Source organism: Carcharhinus amblyrhynchos, chromosome 18 (genome assembly GCF_965287045.1).
Source record: "Carcharhinus amblyrhynchos chromosome 18, sCarAmb.v2.hapA, whole genome shotgun sequence".
Classification (NCBI taxonomy): Eukaryota; Metazoa; Chordata; class Chondrichthyes; order Carcharhiniformes; family Carcharhinidae; genus Carcharhinus; species Carcharhinus amblyrhynchos.
The window spans coordinates 13995422-14020403 of record NC_137341.1 but is presented as its reverse complement, the minus strand read 5'-3'; the positions used below and the strand labels follow the sequence as shown (position 1 = coordinate 14020403).

The following is a 24982-nucleotide window of genomic DNA, read 5'->3' as shown; positions in this document are numbered from 1 at the left end:
GCAGGCGGCTCAGGTCTACTGACTGTTTTCCGCTGACCGAAGCAGCAGTGGAACCTGGCATCTACCTGGGCGACTAAGCAGTCCTCTTCAGGAACGCACTGCTCACCTCCGTAGAATGAGGAAAGGGCTAGAAAAGGTGCCCTAAACATTGCTTGCTTCGCTACACCCTGCCCAGTTTACTGTGGCTGGCGGGGATCCTATCTTGCGGTCAAACACACAAAATAAAACACAAGGTGACACCGCTCACCGTTGGCACTTGGAACGTGCGCACGCTTTTGGACAACCCTACAGCAGACAGACCAGGGAGAAGAACAGCCTTAGTTGCCAGACAGCTTGCAAGATACATCATTGACGTTGCAGCCCTGAGCGAAACTCGTCTTGCCAATGTAGGTCAGTTGACTGAAACTGGAGGTGGATACACGTTTTTCTGGAGCGGTCGCGGCAGCGATGAGCGTCATGATGCTGGAGTTGGATCCATCGTCAGGAGTCACCTTGTTCAGAAACTTGATCGTCAACCCAAGGGTGTGAATGACCGGCTTATGACATTACAGTTTTCACTACAGAAGTCAAGCCACCCTGATCAGCGCCTATGCCCTCACAATGAACAACCCGGACGAGATGAAAGACAAGTTCTATGAAGAACTAGATGCCCTACTATCAGCAGTGAGCAGTACCGACAAGCTGATCTTGCTTGGTGATTTCAGTGCAAGAGTAGGGTGTGACTCTGCAATCTGGCACGGAGTCATTGGGAGACATGGAGTGGGCAAGTGTAACAGTAATGGCCTACTCTTAATGAAGACCTGTGCAGCACATGACCTCCTCATCACCAACACAACCTTACGTCTGCCTGCCTGTAACAAGACCTCCTGGATGCACCCCCGCTCTAAGCATTGGCATCTTATTGACTATGTCATTGTCAGGGGAAAAGACAGGCAGGATGTCAGAGTGACCAAGGCCATGTGTGGTGCTGACTGCTGGACAGATCACAGGCTCATTGTCTCCAAAATGAGGCTCCGCATCAGACCCAAGAGGCGGCCATAAGGAAGCAAGGTTATGAAAAGAATCAATGTGGCCAAGCAAAAGACCCCCAGCATAGCTTCAGCACTTGCTGAAGACTTAGAAATCAAGCTTGCTGACCCACACCTTGCAGGCAGCGCTGAGGACTAGTGGGACCGCTTCAGGGATGCTATCCACACATCTGCGCTGAAAACGCTTGGGCCCTCCACCCACAAGCAGCATGATTGGTTCGAGGAGATATAGGCTCTACTTGTTGAAATGCACCGTTTTCATCGGGCCTGTCAGAACGACCCATCTTCAGCTGCCAAGAAAGATGCTTTTACCAATGCTCGCAGGACAGTCCAGAATAAACTGCGTAAAATGCAGGATGCCTGGCTGAGCGCCAAGGCAGATGAAATACAGGGATATGCTGACAGAATCGGCTTGAAACGGTTCTATGAAGCCCTCAACACCCTCTATGGACCACAATCTCTTGGGAGTTCCCCCCTCCTGAGTACAGATGGTACAACTCTCATAAGGCTCAGATCCTGCAGAAATGGGCTAAACACTTTGAAGCCATCCTCAACCGACCATCATCTATTAACGATGAGGCAATACACAGGATTCCCCAGGTCGATATCAACAGCGCCATGGATGACCCACCGGTAGTAGCCGAAGTCACGAAAGCTGTCAGCCAGCTATCCAGTGGCAAAGCCCCAGGAGCAGATGCCATACCCGTAGAGATCTATAAAGCTGCTGGTCCTGCACTTATCGAGAAGCTCACCGAGTTGTTCCAGTCCTTTTGGAAGCAAGGATCCATTCCTCAGGAACTTAAAAATGCTTCCATCGTACACCTCTACAAGAGTAAGGGAAATAAGCAAGTATGCGACAACCACTGAGGAATCTCACTGCTCTCCATCACAGGAAAAACCTGCGCAAGAGTCCTGCTAATTCGTCTGGTCACTGATCTGGAGCTGGGCCTGCTTCCAGAGTCACAGTGTGGCTTCCGCAAAGGTTGTGGGACTACTGACATGATTTTTGCTGCGCGCCAACTTCAGGAGAAGCGTCAGGAGCAGAATCGTGAGCTCCACACAACCCTTGTTGACCTTGCGAAAGCCTTTGATACTGTAAGCCAACAAGGCCTGTGCAGGATCATGTCAAAGTTCAGCCCCCCCTCAACCCCCTAAAATTAATACAGATGGTACGCCAGTTCCATGATGGCCAGAGTACTGGATGGCGGAGAAGCCCCTGAGGCATTCCCAGTCACCAATGGCGTAAAACAGGGCTGTGTGCTAGCACCCACAGTGTTCAGCATGATGTTTACTGCCATGCTGAATGATGCCTTCCAGGACAGTGTTGCTGGAATCAGCCTCAATTACAGAGTGGATGGGAAGCTTTACAACCTGAAGAGACTTCAAGCTATTACCAAAGTGAAAGAGACTGTTCTGAGAGATTTCCTCTTTGCCGATGACTGCGCCCTGTATGCTGGCTCAGAGCCAGAGATGCAAGTCAGTGTGGACAAATTTTCCATGGCTTGTGACAACTTTGGACTCGCCATCAACATTAAAAAGACCAACGTCATGCACCAGCCTGATCCTCATGTACACAGAACCCATAATCACAATCAAAGAGCAGAAACTACAGGCAGTGGACCAGTTCACTTACCTTGGCAGCACCCTCTCCCAAGCAGTGACTATTAATGCAGAGGTTAATTGCAGAATAGCAAAGGCAAGTTCTGCTTTTGGTAGACTGCGCTCCACTGTATGGGAACGTCGAGGAATCAGCACAGCAACAAAACTGAAGGTCTACAGCGCCATGGTACTCACTAACCTCCTGTATGCCTGTGGATCGTGGACTGTGTATCGAAGGCATGCAAGACAGCTCAATAATTTCCACATGTCTTGTCTTCGCAGAATATTACACATTAGGTGGCAAGGCAAAGTACCAGACACAAATTCTCTCTTGAGCAGTCAACACACTGCTGATGAGAGCGCAGACTTGTTGGGCAGGTCATGTCATCCATATGTCAGACGAGCGCATACCCAAACAGTTCCCCTTTGGGGAACTCTCTGCTGGAAGATGCTTGCATGGAGGGCAGAAGAAACATTGCAAAGACACACTCAAAGCCTCCCTGAAGTCGCTTAACATTGACACGACCACCTGGGAAACGCTGGCGCAAAACCACCCTACCTGGCACTGCCTCATCCACAAAGGCTGTCAAGCTCACAAAGCAAGGTGTATTGCTGAAACACGACTTAAGCGTGAGCTGCGCAAGTCCAGAGCCACCAGCGCAACAACTACAGTGTCTACACAAGTCTGTCCAATATGTGCCAGGACATTCTGTGCCTGCATTGGCCTGATCGGTCATCTTAGGACACACTGCAACCAGCCTCAAAATGACTAATGGTGTCGAGGTCCTCATCGATGACGACGGATGAACAACAACACCATAGAAGGAGACCGTTCAGCCCATCACGTCTGTAACTGACCACAATCCCACCAGGCCCTATTCCTGTAACCCGCACATATAGCCTGCTAATTCCTGTGACACTAGGAGCAATTTAGCATGACCAATCCATGTAACCCGCTTATATTTGGACTGTGGGAGGAAACTGGAGCACACAGAGGAAACCCACACAGACACAGGGAGAAAGTGTAAACTCCAGACAGAGATACGAGGCAGGAAATGAACTTGGGTCCCTGGCATTGTGAGACAGCAGTGTTGACCACTGCGTCACCATGCCATCATTGCTGCACTGTCTTTTGAATGAGGTATGAAAACCAAGACGTGTGCATTCTCTCAAATGATGGTAAAAGATCTCAGAACATGATTCAAAGAAAAACAAGAGAATTCTGCTACTGCCCGAGCTGACATTTATCCCTCAATCAGAACTACCAAAAACAGATTATCTAATCTTTTATTTCATTGTTGTGGGATCTTGCTGTGCGCAATATTGTCAACCATAATTCCCTACATTGCAAGAGTGATGACTTCATTATTTGTGAAGTACTTAAGGACATTTTGCGGTTGTGAAATGTGCTATGTAATTGCAAGTGGTTTCTTTTTCTTTCTGTAAGGATTCATATACTCTAAAGGAGATTATTACACTCACCTTTTAGATTGGGCTCTCAACAAGTATACTGATGGCTTCATCAGGGTTACAAAAAAATTGAAAACTTACTGAGCCTTGTCAATTTGAATATATCTCCGAAAATTATTGTTCTAATGTGGCTCTTTTTCTCCTATTTAAATAATTGCATGGTCAGTAAAAATGGAAGTGCATTGTGATATGTCAGTCAAGGAGATGTTTTTGTGATTCAGTTGAGTGGTTTATTAGTTGCCCAGCTGGTGACTCATTTGCCTGGATACCATTTGCAATCTTCAAGCCTTTGACTTCAATGTGAATAATCACCCTAAGCAACTATTGTTTCACCCTGACCTGGATGTAATAAGTGTATTTATCACACCAGGGGATCTCCTAGAGTGTTTTGCATCCACAATTTGGGCACAGCCATTTACTGCACACCTGAAGCTGCAACAGCCAATCTATTTAATTTTGATAGTTGCCTTACCGATTGATATTTAATCTGCTCAGCATGCTGCCTCCAGTTTGGGTAGTAATGGCCATGTTAATCAGCACTGACACTTCGCTGGAGAGCTATATCGAAAGAAGAATTCAACGATTAATTTTGTAAAATCCACAATCTTTTCATTTCTTAATGATTTAATTTAACCGTTACGGTAGTTTCTAGGAAACTAACTCTTACTGCTTTCCTAGAGCAGTGTTTCAACATACATTCATGCACTGCTGATCCTGGAACCTCTCGCTCAGTCCCTGCACTCTCAGATTTTGTTTGAAGACAAATATGATCTCTGTGGCATCAGTTTTGAGGCCATTATTTTTTTTTCATGACCATGCACGGTTATTTCTGTGCATGGCCTGCATGGTGACTCCTAAGTTGCCACATAGCTTAAAGGGAGCATTGGTTCCATCCATTTCTCCATGAAAATGACAGTTGACTTGTATTCCAAGTAGATATTGATCAGCATATTTCAACAGCTTCCCACCTATTCTGGATGGAACTGCTGGACACTTGTTTAAAGTTAGTGAAAATGGAAATAAACTAACCTTGGATGTTACAGGGATGTCTGAGGTGCCCACCCAATGTTCTGCTTTCAGGTGAGAAATGAGTGAGCAGCAATTGAATTCAACCTCATGTAAGCGAAAACTCAAGAAACCAATATAGTGCAGGGTTTAAATTATGTGGAGAGGCTGAGTTGCTCTCTTTAGAGCAGACAAGGTTTGGGGGATGAATGGCGTTGGGACTTAATGGAGGTACTCAAAATGCTGATGGATTTTGAAGGAGAGATGAGAAATATTTTTACATACAGAGTTGTTAAAATGTGGAATGTCCTACTTAAAAGTATGGTGAAAGCAGAATCACTAATAACTTTCGTATTGGAAAAATACTTGTAGGGGATAAACTTGCAGAACAATAAAGAAAGATCAGGGGATGTGGGACTGATTGGATAGTTCTTTGGATGAATGGCCCACTTGGCTGTATCATTGTATGTACAATGCATGCCAATGCAAGCTAGGTGCTCTGTATGTTGGCTGCCTTAACAAAAAGGTTAGTAACCCAGGGCAATACCACTCACTGTCTGGCAAGTAGTGTGTCATAATGAAGAACCTGCTATGGCTGACTGCACCATTCACACGGATGTTTTTAATCCCTTTGCTGCTGGACAGTAATCTGATTGATGGTGTGATTATGATGGCTTAATAAATTTCAATGTCAGTTTACTTGAACGTTTGGTTTAATTTGTATGCTGCTCCCTACACTGTTTATAACAAAATTGATTTGCCTGTAACTGCAGACTGATTATTATTAATCTGAAGGAGCAAGTTATGAAATCGGGTCATAAATTAGCCTCAACCCTTTTGGTTGGTTAGTGCAGCACTCATTCTTCTCTGGAAACATTTCTTCGTCAGTTGACAGTATTTTGTAGACTTGGAACATGGGAACATTGCCAGGCTCATTGTCAAATTTCAAATCTCACCCAGTAATGACCTTATACATTTACAAAATATTGTCTGAAAAAAGCTGCTGATACATAATTATAGTTATTAAAAGCATGAAGTAATGACCAAAGCTGGGATGGTTCTGACATAAATGAACCTTGGCAGGAAATGAAGGGGAGAATTAACTCCAGAATATATTATTCCTGATTTTACATTGATGTTAGAGACTGTATTTGAATTATAGACAAAGCATGTTTAATCTTAGGTACTTGGAAATGAATCATGGAATAATTATAACTTAAGGAGGCCATTTGGCCTTCTGTGGTTATGCTGGATCTCTGCAAGAGTAACTCAGCTAGTCCCACAGCGCTACAAATTTTCTCTTTTTATCTGCTTTCCAGTTCCCTTTTTAAAGCTATCATTGAATTTGCCTCCAGTACTCAGGCAAGACATTTCAGTTACTAACCATTCAGTGTCATAGAGTTTTACGACAAAAGGGGGCCCTTTGACCCATCGTGTCTGCATGGGCCCTTAAGCACCTATCCATTGCAATCCCACTTTTCAGCTCTTGGTCTGTAGCCTTGAATGCCATGATGCTTCAAGAGCCCATTGAAATACTTCTTAAAGACTGTTTTAAAAAAAAATTTTCATTATGCTTTTGGTTCTTTTGCAAATCACCTTAAATTGTTTCCCTCTGATTCTTGATTCTCCACCAATGTGAACAGTTTCTCTCTATGTTCTCTGTGTAGAACCAAACTTTATATAGCCGTTTTAACATAACGAAATATCCCGAGGCACTTAACATTATAAAGCAAAGTATGACACAAAATCACTTAAGGAGATGTTAGGTCAATTGCTTGGTCAAAGAATTGGTTTTAAGAAGTGTTTTAACATGAAGTGGACCATGAGGTAGAGTGGTTAGGTGTAGGGAGGCAATTCTAGACCTTAGGGCCTAAACAACTGAATGCATGGCCACCAGTTATGGTGCAATTACAATTCGAAATGCATGGGGTTGGAGGAAATTACAGCAATTGGAAGAGGCAAGCCCACAGAGGGATTGGAAAACAAGAGTGATAACTTTAAAATCAGGATGTTGCTTAATTGAGAGCCAGTGTAGGTCAGCAAGCACACGTGTATTCGAGGAATGGTACTTGCTGTGAGTTAAAACACGGAGTAGAGTTTTTTGGATGACCTTTATAGAGGGCACAATGTGGGGGATGAGCCAGGAGTGCATTGGAATAGCCAAATCTAGAGGTAATGGATGCATAGACAGGGGTTTCCTGCTCTCTCTTGAAACTGCCCTCCCAGTTTATACCGTGATCATTACATTTTGCAGTTTGTTCATCAGTTGCCGCATAACGAACTTTTTTGCTTACCAACCCCATCTTTTTAGTGGATTTTTTTGTGAGGAATTCAGATGTTCTTAACGTGTTCTATGGGCTCTGTACGTTCAACTCAGTGACTCACACTACTGAATCAGTCGGAATGGAGTGCCTACTGTGACCAGTGGATAGTTCCTTGAGTGTTTTCTTTACGATGTATATGACCTTAACAGCATCATACATCAGATTTGTAACTACGTATTGGGAAGGTCTCTCCCATCTGCAATATTAGAATTTATAGATCCCTATAAATATGGTATCTGATATTAAAATTAGTTTAAAAATAGACTTACAGAAAGGCATCTGCATTGCCACATTATGCATCTGTGTACAGTGACTTGTTGCAGTAATTTAAAAACCAATGATTGGATTTTCAGTAAGCTTGGTTAATTACTATCTTTCATAGCCCCAGGGTCCCGTCAAAAACAATTGGTGGGTGTCACCACAAATGCACGAACATCGATTTGTCACGCTGATAATTTAAAAATAATTGATTACGTGTGCACCAAATTTGATAAGTGATTTATTCTATTTAAACTATACTCTAATTGCTGGAAACCATGCTGTATATGGAAGTAGTGATCTGTAACCCAGGTACTCAAGTATCTTTATAAAATACACAGATCATTGAAGTGCAAGATTAGGACAGTTTTCAGAGGAGAACAAGGAGTTTTCACTGCATTCTAACTCACCAGAGCAGATAACATAAGAACATAAGAAATAGGAGCAGGAGTAGGCCATCTAGCCCTTCGAGCCTGCCCCGCCATTCAATAAGATCATGGCTGATCTGTCGTGGCTCAGTTCCACATTCCCACCCTCTCCCCATAACCCTTAATCCCCTCGCTTATCAAAAACCCATCAACCCACGTCTTAAAAATATTTAGCGAGGCAGCCTCCACCACTTCAACGGGCAGAGAATTCCAGAGATTCACCACCCTTTGAGTGAAGAAGTTCCTCCTCAACTCCGTTCTAAACCGCCCCTCCTTTATCTTGAGGCTGTGCCCCCTAGTCCTACTATCCTTTCCGAGCGGGAAGAGTCTCTCCACCTCTATCCTATCCATCCCATTCATCATCTTATATGTCTCAATGAGATCTCCCCTCATTCTTCTAAACTCTAACGAGTACAAGCCTAGTTTATTCAGCCTCTCCTCATAGCTCAACCCCCTCAACTCCGGTATCAGCCTAGTAAACCTCCTCTGCACTCCCTCCAAGGCCAAAATATCCTTGCGCAAGTGCGGCGACCAAAACTGCACACAGTACTCCAGCTGCGGCCTCACCAATGCCCTATACAGCTGCAGCAAGACCTCCCTACTTTTATATTCAATGCCCCTCGCTATGAAGGCCAGCATCCCATTAGCCTTCCTGACCACCTGCTGCACCTGCAGGCTGGGTTTTTGCGACTCATGCACAAGGACCCTGAGGTCCCTCTGCACCGTCGCCTGCTGCAGTTTTTCGCCACGTAAGTAATAGTCCTTCCTATCATTATTCCTACCAAAGTGGACCACCTCGCACTTGCCAACATTAAATTCCATTTGCCAGTTCCTGGCCCATTCGCCCAGCCTATCTAGATCCTTCTGCAGACTCTCCACAGCCTCCGCGCAATTTGCCGTTCCACCAATCTTGGTGTCATCAGCAAATTTCGACCCCATACACTCGGTTCCCTCCTCCAGATCATCTATATAAATGGTAAATAGCTGAGGCCCCAGCACCGACCCCTGGGGCACTCCACTAGTCACCAACCGCCAATCCGAATAGCACCCATTAACCCCCACTCTCTGCCTCCTATTTGACAGTAAAAAGTCTGACAACACCAGGTTTTAGTCCAACCGATTTATTTGATAATAGACTCACAAGCTTTCAGGGTTAGCCCCTTCGTCAGGTGAATGGAGAGTTCTGGCCTCAGACAGAGCATATAAAGCACAGACAGTTTAGAGATTACTGATTAGAATGCGAATCCTTACACCTAACCTGCTGTTCAAGACCTGAAGTGGCTGACAATGTGAGTGGAAGGAGCACTGATCACAGGTTAAAGAGATGTGTATTGTCTCCAGACAGTACAGTAAGTGAGATTTTGCAACCAATCCTCTATCCACGCTAACACCCTACCCCCAACTCCATGCCCCCTTACCTTCTGCAATAACCTCTTGTGAGGTACCTTGTCAAACGCCTTCTGAAAATCAAGACAGACCACATCCACCGGCTCTCCTCTATCCACCGCCCTAGACACATCCTCATAGAACTCCAATAAATTTGTCAGACACGACTTCCCCTTAACGAAACCGTGCTGCATCTGCTCTATCAAGCAGTTCCCCTCAAGATGCCTCGCTATTTCCTCCTTGACGACGGACTCTAACATTTTACCTACAACAGACGTTAAACTAACCGGCCTATAATTCCCTGCCTTTTGCCTGCCACCCTTCTTAAACAATGGCGTAACATTAGCCGTTTTCCGATCTTCCGGCACTTCCCCGGAATCCAGCAACGTTTGGAAAATAACCACCAAGGCATCCACTATCACCTCTGCCATTTCTTTCAGAACTCTCAGATGCATTCCATCCGGTTCTGGGGACTTGTCCACAATCAGTCCCTCCAGTCTGTCGAGCACCACCTCTCTAGTAACAATAATGTCATTGAGACCCTCCAGTCCTACCACCTTTCCATCGCTAACACCCGGCAAATTATTCACGTCCTCTTCCGTGAAGACCGAAACAAAAAAGTTATTCAAGACCTCAGCCATTTCCCCATCCCCTACCACTAAGTCCCCCCTCTCATCCTCTAAGGGTCCAACGTTCACCCTAGCCAGCCTCTTCCTTTTTATATATTGATAAAAACTCTTGCTATCCTTTTTTATACTAAGCGCTAGCCCAGCTTCATAGTTTCTCCTACCCTCCTTTATCAACTTCTTTGTCAATCTTTGTTGACATTTAAACCTCTCCCAATCCTCTTCTCGCCCTCTACTCTTAGCTACTCTAAACGCCTCCGCTTTTAATTTAACACTTTCCTTCACCTCCTTCGTTATCCACGGCTTATTACCTCTCCTCCTACGGTCCTTTTTAACCATCGGAATAAATTTCTGCTGAGCACCAACAAAGATCTCCTTAAACATCCTCCACTGCTCCTCAGCAGACCTACCTTCCAACGCGCTCCCCCAGTCAACATTCGCCAATTCTTCTCTCATCCTACCGTACTCCCCTCTGTTCAAACAAAGGTCGCGTGTCCGGGAACCCACTTGCTCCTTCTCCATCTGCACCAGAAACTCCACCATACAATGATCACTCTCCCCAAGAGGATCCTTCACCGCAAGGTCCCTAATTCTACCCGCCTCGTTACATAACACCAGATCCAAGATAGCTCGCTCGCTCGTTGGCTCCAACACACACTGTTCAAGGAAACTGTCCTGGCAGCATTCCAAGAACTCCTTCTCGAGCCCATTGCGTCCAACATGGGTCGACCAATCCATTTGTGCTGATCTGCGCCACCAGCTCATCCACTTTATTCCGATTGCTTCGTGCATTCAGATAAAGTGCCTTCATCCCAGCCTTCACCTGGACCCTATTTGCCAGAACGCCACCAACCATACTCACGCCCCCACTCCCTTTATTATTGGGATATAAGAACATAAGAACATAAGAAATAGGAGCAGGAGTAGGCCATCCAGCCCTTCGAGCCTGCCCTGCCATTCAATAAGATCATGGCTGATCTGTCGCTGCTCAGTTCCACTTTCCCGCCCTCTCCCCATAACCCTTAATCCCCTCTCCTATCAAAAACCCATCAACCCGCGTCTTAAAAATATTTAGCGAGGCAGCCTCCACCACTTCAACGGGCAGAGAATTCCAGAGATGCACCACCCTTTGAGTGAAGAAGTTCCTCCTCAACTCCGTTCTAAACCGCCTCCCCCTTTTATCTTGAGGCTGTGCCCCCTAGTCCTACTGTCTTTTTTGAGCGGGAAGAGTCTTTCCACCTCTATCCTATCCATCCCATTCATCATCTTATACGTCTCAATGAGATCTCCCCTCATTCTTCTAAACTCTAACGAGTACAAGCCCAGTTTATTCAGCCTCTCCTCATAGCTCAACCCCCTCAACTCCGGTATCAGCCTAGTAAACCTCCTCTGCACTCCCTCCAAGGCTAAAATATCTTTGCGCAGGTGCGGCACCCAAAACTGCACACAGTACTCCAGCTGTGGCCTCACCAATGCCCTATACAGCTGCAGCAAGACCTCCCTACTTTTATATTCAATGCCCCTCGCGATGAAGGCCAGCATCCCATTCGCCTTCCTGACCACCTGCTGCACCTGCAAGCTGGGTTTTTGCGACTCATGCACAAGGACCCCGAGGTCCCTCTGCACCGTCGCCTGCTGCAGTTTTTCGCCCCGGAAGTAATAGTCCTTCCTACCATTCTTCCTACCAAAGTGGACCACCTCACACTTGCCAACATTAAATTCCATTTGCCATTTCCTGGCCCATTCGCCCAGCCTATCTAGATCCTTCTGCAGACTCTCCACACCCTCCGCACAATTTGCCGTTCCCCCAATCTTGGTGTCATCAGCAAATTTCGACACTCTACACTCGGTTCCCTCCTCCAGATCATCTATATAAATGGTAAAAAGCTGAGGCCCCAGCACCGACCCCTGGGGCACTCCACTAGTCACCATCCGCCAATCCGAATAGCACCCGTTGATCCCCACTCTCTGCCTCCTATTTGACAACCAATCCTCTATCCACGCTAACACCCTACCCCCAACTCCATGTCCCTCGACCTTCTGCAATAACCTCTTGTGAGGCACTTTGTCAAACGCCTTCTGAAAATCTAGAAAGACCACATCCACCGGCTCTCCTCTATCCACCGCCCTAGACACATCCTCATAGAACTCCAGTAAATTTGTCAGACACAACTTCCCTTTAATGAAACCGTGCTGTGTCTGCTCTATCAAGCAATTCCCTTCAAGATGCCTCGCAATTTCCTCCTTAATATCCTCGGCCTCTTCCCTTACCTGTACCCTCTCCTTAACTTTAGACCCCGTAATGTCACCTATCCTCGCGCACCCCCCCCCCCCCCAAATTAGTTTAAAGCCCTGTCTACAGTCCTATTTACACGATTTGCCTGAATCGGTTATTTATTTCATTTCCTGCTAGTGGCACCTTGCTGTACATAAATTGACTATTGTTTTTGTTTACGTAACAACAATTTACCTGGTGCTTTGAATGTAGAAAAACATCAAAGGTGTTCCATGGAGATTTAAGAAAGACAGACCCCCAAGCCTGAGAAAGGGAAATTACAAAGTGTGACCAAAACTTTATTCGTGAAAAGGACCTAAAAGATCATCTTAAAAGAGGAAAGGAAATAGGCAGAAGGGATTAGAACCTGAATTCTAGATCATGTCGTCAACATCCTGAGGTTACGATTGACCAGAAACTTTACCAGCCATATAAATGCTGCAGCCTCAGTGTTTGTATAGCTACAGGAGCGGCTGGGAATTCTGCGACAAGTAACTCACCACCTGACTCCCCAAAGCCTATCTACAAGGCACAAGTCAGGAATGTGATGGAATACTCTCCACTTGCCTGGATGAGTGCAGCTCTAACAACACTCAAGAAGCTTAACACCATCCAGGACAAAACAGCCCACTTGATTGGCACCCTATTCATCACCTTCAACATTCATTCCCCCCAGTACCAATGCACAGTGACAACAGCGCATATCATCTGCAAGATGCACTGCAGCAACTCACCAAGGATCCTTTGACAGCACCATCCAAACCCACAACCACTAAAACCTAGAAAAAGGGCAGCAGACACATCAGAACACCACTATTTGCAAATTCTCCTTTAAGCCCCACACATTCCTGACTTGGAACGATATCAATTCTTTAACTATCACTGAGCCTTTTGGCTAAGATCAAGTGTGGTTTTGGCATCCTGCACTTTGTTGAAGTCATGAGTTTACATTGAGGCTTCATTTGAAGCAATTTTTTAAAAACAGCATCTTGGCCTTTTGGCTAAGATGAGATCAAGCCTTGGAGGACCATGCCTGCTCCAATCAGCTTGTATCATGTAAATCAAGCCCAAGACAGGAAGTGGGAATCCTGCCTCCTCAGCTTGGATCTGGAATGTCTTGCTTGCTGAGACTTTGAATTGGATTTTGATTGAATTGAATTGGATATAAACAAAAAAAAATTCTTTTAACTGTCAATGGGTTAAAATCTTGGAATTCCTTTCCTCACGGCAGTGTGAGCTGTAGTGGTTCAAGGAGATAGTTCATCACCACCTTCTCAAGGCACTTAGGGGTGGACAAAAATGCTGGCCTAGGTGGATAAGGCCTTTAAAGAAAAGCTAACAAAATATTTGTTTTATGGCAAGAGGTAAAGGGAATATAAATGTAGGCCAGGAGGGTGGGTAGATGAATACAAAACCATAGTTGGATTATTGTATGCAGTACACTGTACACCATGAGAGAATGTGGCATTTCTGCTGTGCGTAATGCTGCCTAAGCATAGAAATAAATTCATTTGTCAAGGAAAATAAAGCAGATTGCACCAGTTCTTTTATACAGCTGTTACATCTCCTGCTCCTTCTGATATTGTTATTGGCTTGGGCAATTTTACAGCAGATTCTTTAACCTTTACACACCAACACTGTGACAGTGACATTTACTCCACTGAATTTCTTTCCGTTTTAGACCATTAGTCACACCAAGAATGTTTGCCCACGTGTGTGTTTTTGTAAGTATATTGAGGGGCTGAATCTGTTAGGAGAAATTAGTTGTTTTTCCTTTTTATCAGTCAATCTCTGTGCAATCATTTAAATAAAAGCTCATTATAAACATTACATCATTATCATGCTACTTGTACCTTGAAAATAAAATACTTTGTGTTGCTCATGGCTATCATATGATTTCTCCTTCTGTATTTGCATTTATGTTTTATTGCTGTTTCCTTGTTTCTCGTACAGAGACTGTTGAAAAGTAATGGAAGTGACTTTTAATGGTGAAATAGGGACTGGAGCTATGTACTGGGAAATGTGAGGAGCAGGGGTAGCACACAGAATGGAGTGTGGGGAGGGGAGAAGCATATAAAATTGCAGCTGGGGTGTCCCTGAAATGATAGGGGGCTATTTTTAAACTTATGCATTGCGGCTTTATTATTGAATCTTCTGAGCACAGCACAGAGCAACCTGCACGACAGGGAGCAGAGCATGCATATAATTGGTCCTTGTACCCACATGATGAATGACACATTAACAGTTTTATGGTCATTGCAGATAAATGAGGTGTCTGGAAATGGACATACTTGGATGAAGACAATCATTTTTATTGTATTATTAAGATTGCTATTGAGAGCTGTTGTTGAACTTTTTCTATAATCCAGTACAGTCTGCTGGGACTGTCAATCTGAACTGGATGTATTTATGTTGAGATGGCTATGATACCACTAACTTCTGACGCAGTGTAAGTTTACAACATGCCCATTCTTTCTTTCAGATGATGTTCCACCTTATTTTAAGACTGAGCCAGGGCCACCACAGGTACACTTGGAAGGTAATCGCCTGGTCTTGACATGCCTGGCAGAAGGAAGTTGGCCACTTGAGTTCAAATGGTTACGAAATGATACAGCTATTACAGCATTCTCTGGTGAATACAGGTAATACAGTGAAGACTGTTCTATAATTGAATTCAGCAAAATTTCAGTTATTTGGATATTTAAACAGGGTCTGTTCATTTGAATTAAAAGCTGTTGACCAGTTTTAATACTGATTCCGCATTGATGTAAAACATTTTCAGATAAGCAATGGCAGAAAATTTGCAATATAATTTGGCAATCTAATTGATCATATTGTAGATTGCATTACTATCTGTTAGCATGTTGATTTGCAATTTTATCTGGAACAAATTGATTGATCTGATCGATCCATCCAGCTCCCATTAGTAAACTAGTCTGATTTATTGCTCACCAAGAGCATCTTTGAATACTATAATAAAAACAGAAATTGCTGGAAAAACTCAACAGTTTTGGTAGCACCTGTGGAGAGAGAAACAGTTGTTGAAAAAGGGAGTGGGCGGATCAGGTAGAACAAAAAATGAAGGTCAGAGATAGGTTAGAGGACTGGAGACATTAAATAACAAATATATCTAGGAAGAAAAGGGAAAAGGAGTGGTAATGTTTGCCATAAAGAGATATACCATTGATCCAGAGTAAGTGTTAATGGCAGAATCAAGGGCTGTCTGAAGGCAAAAATATGAAGTGAATACTATTTCTGATTCAGGGACTATATTTTTTAAGTCTTGTCACAAAGAGTTGACTTTGTTCACTCTTCTGTCAGTGGGTATGTCCCTTTGAAGCTAACATAACTCCAAAAAAGACTAGAATTATTTCTTGCCACCAGAGCTGGCTGGTCATTTGACAACTAATGGTCAGTGATGTATTGCACAACCTCATAATCTTACCTTTGAATAGTTTCCTTTGCTCCACTTGTTACATCTTTCCTTCATATGTTCTGATTGTAACTTGGAGCAGGAATGATGCCAGTGTGGACCAAAGCAAGGTACTGGCTGACTAGCAGAAGGCAGAGAGTAGGGATTAATGGGCCCTTTTCAGGATGGCAGCCGATGACTCGGGAAGTTCAACAGGGGGCAGTGTTGGGACCACAGCTTTTCACATAATATCAGTGATCTAAATGAAGGAACTGAGGGCATTGTGGTTATGTTTGCAGATGGTACAAAGCTAAGTGGAAGGCACAGTAGTATTGAGGAGGTGGGCAAGGCTGCAGAAGGATTTTGACAGGTTGGGAGAGTGAGCAAAGAAGAGGCAGATGGAATACAATGTGAAAAAGTCTGAGGTTACGCACTTTGGTAGGAAGAATAGAGGTGTAAACTATTTTCCAAATGGGGAGAGAATTCAGAAATTAGAAGTGTAAAGAGACTTGGGAGTCCTAGTTCAGGATTCTCTTAAGGTTAACTTGCAGGTTGGGTTGGTAGTTCGAATGACAAATGTTAGCATTCGTTTCGAGAGGACTAGAATACAAAAGCAGGGATGTACTGCCATGACTTTATATGGCTCTGGTCAGGCCATATTTGGAGTATTGTGAGTAATTTGGGGTCCCGTAACTAAGGAAAAATGTCCTGGGGCGGGTCCTGAAAAGGTTCAGATCATGATCTCAGGAATGAAAAGCTTGACATATGAGGAGCATTTGAGAACTCTGAGTCAGTACTTGATGGAGTTTAGAAGGATGAAGGTGATCTCATTAAAACTTAGAGTTCTGAAAAGTCTGGATATAGTTGATTTGGGAAAGATGTTTTCATTAGTAAGCGAGATTAAGGCCTGAGGGCAGAACATTAAAGACTACCTTCAGAACTGAGATGAGGAATTTCGTCACCCAGAGGGTGGTGAATCTATGGAATTCATTGCCACGGAAGGCTGTGGAGGCCCAGGCGTTGAGTATATTTAAGACAGAGATACATAGGTTTTTGATTGGTTAGGACGTCAAAGGTTATGGAGAAAAAGTGGGAGAATGGGGCTGAGAAACTTATCAGTGATGATCGAATGGCAGAGCAGACTTGATGGGCCAAATGGCCTAATTCTGCCTCTGTATCTTATGGTCTTAGAGCCTAGCCTGAATGTGGCAAGGTGAGGTTTGGGCAATTTTAAGTCCTGTGACTCATTTGTGTGTCTCGAATCAATTGTAACTTGAAACTTAGAGAAAGGACAACTAGATGGCAGGTGGAATCAAAATAGCAAGCAGCTGGAGATGGCCACCAGGATTTAAGAACAATCCTCAAAAGGTTAAAACTATCACTTTAATCGTGTCTCTGTGCCCTTGTTGTAGATCCCTTAATGATTGAAACAGCCTTCTCTATTTAATCTCGACAATCCTTCCATAATTTTTAAACACTTCTATTTCATCATCGAATTAACTCTATTCTTTTGAAAACGGTTTTAATTTTCCAAGTTTTTGTACTTGACAGTTTCCAGTGAATCTGCACCGAGTTCTTTCAATTAACAACATCTTTTCTATATAGTGGAGTACAAAACTACTCGATATTCTTGCTCCGTGCTGTCAGCATTTTCTGTTTTTTTTTATAATATTGAGCTATGCATATGTGAATATTTTTGTCTTATTTGATCCACTGTGTCTCCTTTACAGAGTCATATGAACTCCATTGTATTTCAATTCTGGAAAAATGGCTAATACAGATGTTGTTGAGAAGTGATCACAAGTTCTAACTTGCTTATCCTACTGTATGTTTATGTTGGTGTGAACACAATTTTGAATTTATTCGAAACATACACCATCTATTCAAGACTTCTAATGTGATGAAAAGAGCCTGCCAACATATTAAAACCTGTACGAGTACATTTGTGACTCATCATTGAATCTCGAGTTACCCAATATGTAAACCAGACATAGCATTACAAAGGGTGAAACAGAATTAAATGACTGAATTTTGCTAGTGAAAAGAAGTGACAATTAATTAAAGTATGGTCAGTGGAACAGGAAAGAGGAAGTTACTGGCTTCTATTCAGGTTAATTCCTGCCCACGTGAGTTCCATATATTAAGTTAAACATTTCTTTTTGTTCAAGGTATGTTATTCCATCTCTCCAGCGCTCTGACACTGGGTTTTACCAGTGTGTGGTGCGGAACAGACGTGGAGCACTTTTACAGAGGAAGACACAAGTACAAGTAGCATGTAAGTGGATGTCACTTTTTCCACCATGATGCACAGTATCTAAGTTGTAGACCTCAGCAGTTCCTTTTGGTTTAAAAAAAGAAGGCATACAGGACTGTATCGTGAAATGTACCTCCTGTTGAAACAGCAGCAATAACACTGTGCCAGATGAATTACTTAGAGTGTATACGCGATGTTTTTGTGGACCAGTGCATTAAGAAACTAACTACGGATCTGGCTATCTTAGATTTGGTATTGCTTCATGAGAAGGGGTTAGTTAATACATTTTGCAGGTTCCTTTACAGAAGAGTGATCATAACATGATGGAATTCTTCATTAGGACCGAAAGTGAAGTAGTCCTAATCAAAACTAGGGTCCTAAATTTAAACAAAGGAAATTACAAAGGTATGAGGGGTGAGTTAGCTACGATAGATTGGGGAACTTCACTAAAAGGTGCATAAACAATGATAAATATTTAAAGAATGAATGCATGCTTTGCAATTGTTATACACTCCTTTCTGGCATAAAAACACACCAGGAAAATTTGACCCAACCATGGCTACAAAATATTTGTATTACATCCAAAGAGGAACAATGTAAAGTTGTCGAAAAAGTGGTAAGCCTGAGGATAGGGAATGGATTAAAGTTCAGCAAAGAAGGGTCAAGAGATTGGATACGAGGAGAAAAATAGAGTACAAGCGTAAGAACTTAAAAACAGACATAAAAGCTTTTATAAGTATGTACAAAGAAAAAGATTAGTAAAAACAAATGTAAGTTTCTTACAGTTCGAAATGGGAGAATTTATAATAGAGAACAAAGAAATGGCAGAGCAACTAAACAACTACTTTAGTCCTGTCTTTGCGGAGAACACACACATAACTTCCTAAAAATGCTAGGGAGTGAGAAGGAGAAATTTGTATTCGATTTTAAAAAAAAAATGAGCTGGACAAATTAGTGGGACTGAAAGCCGATAAATCCCCAGAGCTTAGTATTCTACAACCAAGGGTACCAAAAGAGGTAGCCGTGGAAATAGTGGTTGTGTTGGTTGTCACCTTCTTAAATTCTGTCTCAATTCTGAACTGTCCCAAAGATTTGACAGCGACAAACATAACACTGCTATTTAAAGTAAGTGAAGTTTATTTATTAGTCGCAAGTAGGACTTAGATTAACACTGCAATGAAGTTACGGTGAAAGTCCCCCAGTTGCCACACTCTGGCACCTTTTTGGGTCAGTGCACCTAACCAGCACGTCTTTCAGATTGTGGGAGGAAACTGGAGCACTTGGAGGAAAACCATGCAGATACGGGGAGAATGTGCAGACTCCGCACAGACAGAGACCTAAGCTGGGAATCGAACCAGGGTCCCTGGTGCTGTGAGGCAGCAGTGGTAACCATCTGCCACCGTGCCACCGCCGCTTAAAAAAGCCAAGGGGGGGTGGAAAACAGGGTTATCTTAATGTTTGAAGTAAAGAAAATGCTAAAGTCTATTATAAAAGATGTGATAACAGGACATTCAGAATATATTGACAGAATTAGACAAAATCAATATGGATTTATGAAAGGTAAATCATGTTTGACGAATTTATTGGAGTTTTTTGAGGACATAATTAGTAGAATAGATAGGGAAAACCAGTGGATATCATGTATTTAGATTTTCAGAAAGCTTTTGATGAAGTCCCACTATAGGGATTAGTGTGAAAATTAAAACACGTATTGGGATAATATGGATTGAGAGTTGATTAGCAGTCAGGAAACAAAGAGTAGGAATAAATCATTTTTTTTCAGAGTGGAACTCAGTGACTATTGGGGTACTACAGGGATCAGTGCTAGGGCTGGGAGTATTCACAATTTAGATCAGTGATTTGGATGAGAGAATCAAATGTAATATTTCCAAATCTGCTGAAGGCACAAAATTAGACAGGAATAAGAATGGGAGGAGGATGTAAAGAGGCTTCAAAGTCATTTAGATAAGTTGGCAAATACTTGGCAGATGCAGTATAATGTGGGTAAGTGTGAGTTTGTCCACTTTGTTAGAAAACCAGAATGGCAGAGTATTACTTAAATGGTGATCTATTGGGAAATGTTGATATACACCAATCACTGAAAATGAGCATGCAGGTGCAACAAGCGGATAGGAAGGCAAATGGCAAATTGGCCTTCACTTTGACAGTAATTTTGAGTACAGGAGTCTTCTTGCTGCAGCTGTCCAGGCCTTGGTGAGACCACACTGAGACTAATGTGTGCAGTTTAGGTGTCCTTATCTAAGAGAGGATATACTCGCTAGGGAGAGTGCTGCAAAGGTTCTCCAGACTGATTCCTGGGGTGGTAGGATTGTTGTATGAGAAAAGATTGAGTCAATTAAGTTTGTGTTCACTGGGGAGTTTAGAAGAATGAGAAAGAATCTCGTTGAATTGTATAAAATTATGATTGTGGTGGACAGACTGCTTACAGGAATGACATTCTCCCTGGGGGTCTGGAATGAATGGCCACAATCTCAGGATAACTGTATATAAAATCATAGAATTACACAGTGCAGAAGGAGCCATTTGGCCCATCAAGTCTGCACTGACCACAAGCCCACCCAGGCTCTATCTCCATAATCCCATGCATTTACCCTGGCTAGTCCCCCTGACGCTAAGGGGCAATCCTGTCGACTTACACCACTGAATATGTGGACTGTATGTAAAACTATGTGCCTACCACAATCAGGGAAATAGAAAGCAATGAAGTTAGAATAGGGTTGAAGACTCAAATAGAACTGCTCAGGATGCCAGAACGCATCTGTGGCAAGGAGGCAAATTAATATTTTGGATCGGTGATGACTCTTCACCAAAACTGACATCATCTCCTTCCAAATCCTATCCTGATGAGTTTTAATGACATGTCAACATCGACCCAAAGTGTTAACTCTGTTTCCCTTCACTAATTCTCCTGACCTGTTTTGTATTTCTAGCATTTTATATTTTGTTTCAGATTTCGAGTACTGCAAAACTTCCAATGACATTATGTGTCATTCTTTTAAACGTCAGAGAAGATACCCTCACTATATTCCTTCTTTAGGGCAAAGTTCTCATCCTCGGACTTAATCGGCTTTGGACCCTGGCCCTGTTTAGCAACTAGCATTAATCTATTGGTGAATGGACTGCAGAAGTCGAGTGATGTGGAGCATTCCAAGTGTGGCCACACTCCCTCTGATGCCATGAGTAGAAGATATGTTCCAATGTTTGTCTTCAGCTCCATGACCATCTTTGATCTGATGTTCCATCTGCAGACCTGAAGTCTTTAAATCATTCTCACGCTTGGATTTAGTTTTAACCATAACTCCATCGCAGCCCCCCAAAGTGCCCCCAGTGCTGGCCTCCCTTGCTCCACTTACCTACCCTCCACACCACCATGATTACGCACAGCTCTTCTCTGATGTCGGTGAGACTGAAACACCAGGACAGAGTTGGGGGTAGGGGAGGGGCTGAGGAGGAGGGGTGGTGGTGGTGGTGGAGGAGGAGGAAGGGGGTTGGTGTGGAGGAGGAGTAAAAGGAAATGCTGGAGGAGCGGAAGTATTTTCTTACTCCCGTTAACTCCGGACCTTTGGACTGTCAGCTTTTTATCAGACAGGATGCTATACCATGATGCTCTACGATATGTTGCAGTCTGAAGTGACCCCACCAGTTCATCAGATAGGTTTCAGGTTTGCTGGAACAGTGGTTTATGATCAGATTAGAGCCAATGAGCCTGTGAGGTGAAATTTCAGATGATTTTACATTTCACAAATAATACCTTTTCATTCCAAAACATTGTAAACAATTTTATATAAATGTTCTTCCCTATTTTCTGTACTTCGTTATGAGCCTTATCTCTTTGTGATTCTGTAGCTCAGTCTTACCATCTAGTGATTTATCCTATTAAGCGATCTGAATGCTTTAAATTCATTTCAATTTCCAAGAATGAGCTGTTTACTTACAGCTTTTGCAAGCTTAAAGTATTAATTAAATCTAACTTTAAAAAGTAAGTACAATTTACGTAGTTATTGCCTGAATGGAGATGATTGCTATTGACTACTAGATACAAACTTCTTCAGCACTGGCTCTTGAAAAGAGAGTAATCCATCTATGTCATGCTGTATTTTGTCCTTTTTCTTTTCTTTTTGGAAAAATATACCATAGTTTACTTTTGTGAATAAGGAATCATATGGCTCGAAAAAGAGACGTGCCAAAACTTTTTGTCTTGCAGTCATCAGAACATTTTACAAGAGCACCCCTGTCAGGAAAAACAACAATTTATGCTAATGAGAAGAGAACTCTGATTGGTTGGCAAGTGCACACTGATTGGTAGAGGCATTGCAGATGGTGACTGACAGATAACTGCTGAGAATTGTTTGTAATTTAAACCAGGCAGCTTGACTTTGATCATCAATACATTGCCCTGGAGAATTAATCATCAAAACAGGGAAGTACAAATCTATTAGTCTGAGATCAGTAGTAGGGAAAATTCTAGATCTGTTCAAAATGTTGTGATAATTGGTCATTTAGAAAATATTAGATTAGGCAGAGTCAGCATAACTTATGAAATGCAAATCAGGTTTGACAAACTTGTTAGGATTTTTGAGGCTGGTACAAGTAGAATAGATGAGGGACAACCAGCGGATGTAGTGTATTGGCATAGATTGAGGATTGGTTGACAGACAGAAAACAGAGGGTGGGGATATACAGATCATTTTCAGGTTGGCAGGCTATGACTAGTTGGGGTACCAAAAGAGTTGTGCTTGGGCCCCAGATATTCACAATGTTATCTCGATGATTTGGATGTGGGGACCAGATATGTTGTACAGAATTTCTTTAATGGTGGCCAGATTCTCTTAGAATTAATCTCACAACAGCAATATTTTTGATTTTTAAAAGGCATACTCAGAGTTTATTTTAAAACATAAAAGACATACAAGACAACCAAGACACTAACCTTGGCCACAGGAATTCCCCTAAGGGTTGAATGACACCTGCTGGTACTAAAAGATTTCTCTGAAGATCGGAGGCACTGAGCCAAAATACAATATAATTATACTGTCTGCTTATCTCAGACACTCCTACTAATTAGCTTAATTTGATTTCATTTGATATTAATATGTCAGTCCAAATTACGACAGATTACTGTTGCAATATGCTACCCATTTCCATTACTGGGTCTTTACAACCACCACCACCCCCCACTTCCACTTCCTTGTGTCCAAGAATGCAACCAATTCTGGAGAATCGTTCATGGGATGACATTGGGATGGAACTTGCTGAGGTCATCATGTGGTTGTTTCAGTGATTGTTTGCCATGAGTCCAAAGGAAGAAAATATCATCAATGTATCTAGTGTATAGATTCAGTTGAAGGTTGGTGCGGTGAAAAAGTCTTGTTTGAACCTATGCATGAAGATGTTGGCACTTTGAGGTGCGAATTTGGTCCCCATGGCTGTTCCATGTGTCTGGATGAAGAACTAGTTGTTGGAGGTGAAGACATTGTGGTGCAGGATGAAGTAAATGAGTTGTAGAATTGCGTCTGGAGATTGGTAGTTATGGCAGTTGCAGCAACGCCATCATCATGGGGGATGCTGGTGTAGAGTGCCAAGGCATCCATTGTGACAAGGAGTGTTCCTGGTTCAACTGCTCCATGGGTGCTGAGTTTCTGTAAGAAGTCCATAGTGTCGCAACAGAAGCTGGGGTTCTTTGTATGCTGGGTTTCAGGATGCCCTCGACGTAGCCAGAGAGGTTCTCACACAGGATCCCTTCTGTCATTTCTGACTGAAGTGATTCGATATTGAAATACTTTTAACATGTATTTTGATGTAAAGATACTTAATGCTTAGTCATGTTATATTCATCTCACTCTCATCGACAGGTCTTGTTAGGTGTGGATCACTTTAACTGTTTCCTCCCCAGCTGTTGCTAAACCTAAGAATCTGACGACGTGAGTGGCAACAGCAATGTAATATGGTAAATGTAAAGTTATCCACTTTGGTAGGAGGTAATCCTATTTGATAGGCAAAACAGAAATGCAGAGTATTTTTTTTTTACATGGGGTCAGATTAGGAAATATTGATGTCCCAAGACACCAGGGTGTTCTTGTTCCTAAGTTATTGAAAGCTAACATGCAGATGCAACAAACAATTAGGAAGGCAAATTATGTTTTATCCTTTATCATCAGGCGATTTGAGTACTAGAATAAGGAAGGCTCGCTGAGTTCTATATAGCTTTGGTGATATCATATCTTAAGTGTTTTGTGCAGTTTTGGTCTCTTTACCCAAGGAAGGATATATTAGCAATAGAGGGAATACAACAAAGATTCACCCGATTAATGATCTCATTGAAGTGCACAAAATTCTAACAGGGCTTCACAGGATAGTTGCAGGAAGATTGTTTCCCCTGGTTGGGGATTCAGAGCCAGGGAACATGGTCTCAGAGTAAGAGATAGCCTATTTAGGACTGAGAGGAGGAAGAATTTCTTCAGTCCAGAGGTGGTAAATCTTTGGAATTCTCTCAGCCAGGGGGCTGTGAATGCTCAGTCACTGAGTATGTTCAAAGTAGAAGTCAATAAATTTCTTGATACCAGTGACATGAAGGGATATGAGGATAGTGTGGGAAGTTGGCATTGAAGTGGAAGATCAGCCAAGACCTAGTTAAACAACAGAACAGGCTCAAGGAGCTGAATTGCCCATGTCTGCTGTGCTGGTGAGAGTGAATAATGTGATAATCTGCTGAAATTTCTTTGGTCAGTGAGTATGAAGGGTTTGATGGTCAATTCATGTTGAGCACAGCTTTGATATACAATGGTTGGTATCTTAGCAATGTAGAATTAACTGTTTTTGGGTGGATTTGCAGACAAGTGCAGAACTGGCCAGAGTTGGAGAGGAGTGATATCAGCCAGCATTTCCAATCTTAAGTG

At 42.8% G+C, this 24982-nt stretch overlaps 1 protein-coding gene across 1 annotated transcript in view; it reads left to right on the top strand.

Annotated features, from left to right (window-relative positions):
• Positions 1 to 24982, top strand: part of sdk1a (sidekick cell adhesion molecule 1a) — an 815932-nt gene that overhangs the window by 308393 nt on the left and 482557 nt on the right. Inside the window, exons 2-3 of the mRNA XM_080206403.1 lie at positions 14882 to 15041; positions 17980 to 18086. Of these exons, the coding sequence (XP_080062529.1) occupies positions 14882 to 15041; positions 17980 to 18086 (267 nt within the window). The remainder of the gene's footprint in view (positions 1 to 14881; positions 15042 to 17979; positions 18087 to 24982) is intronic.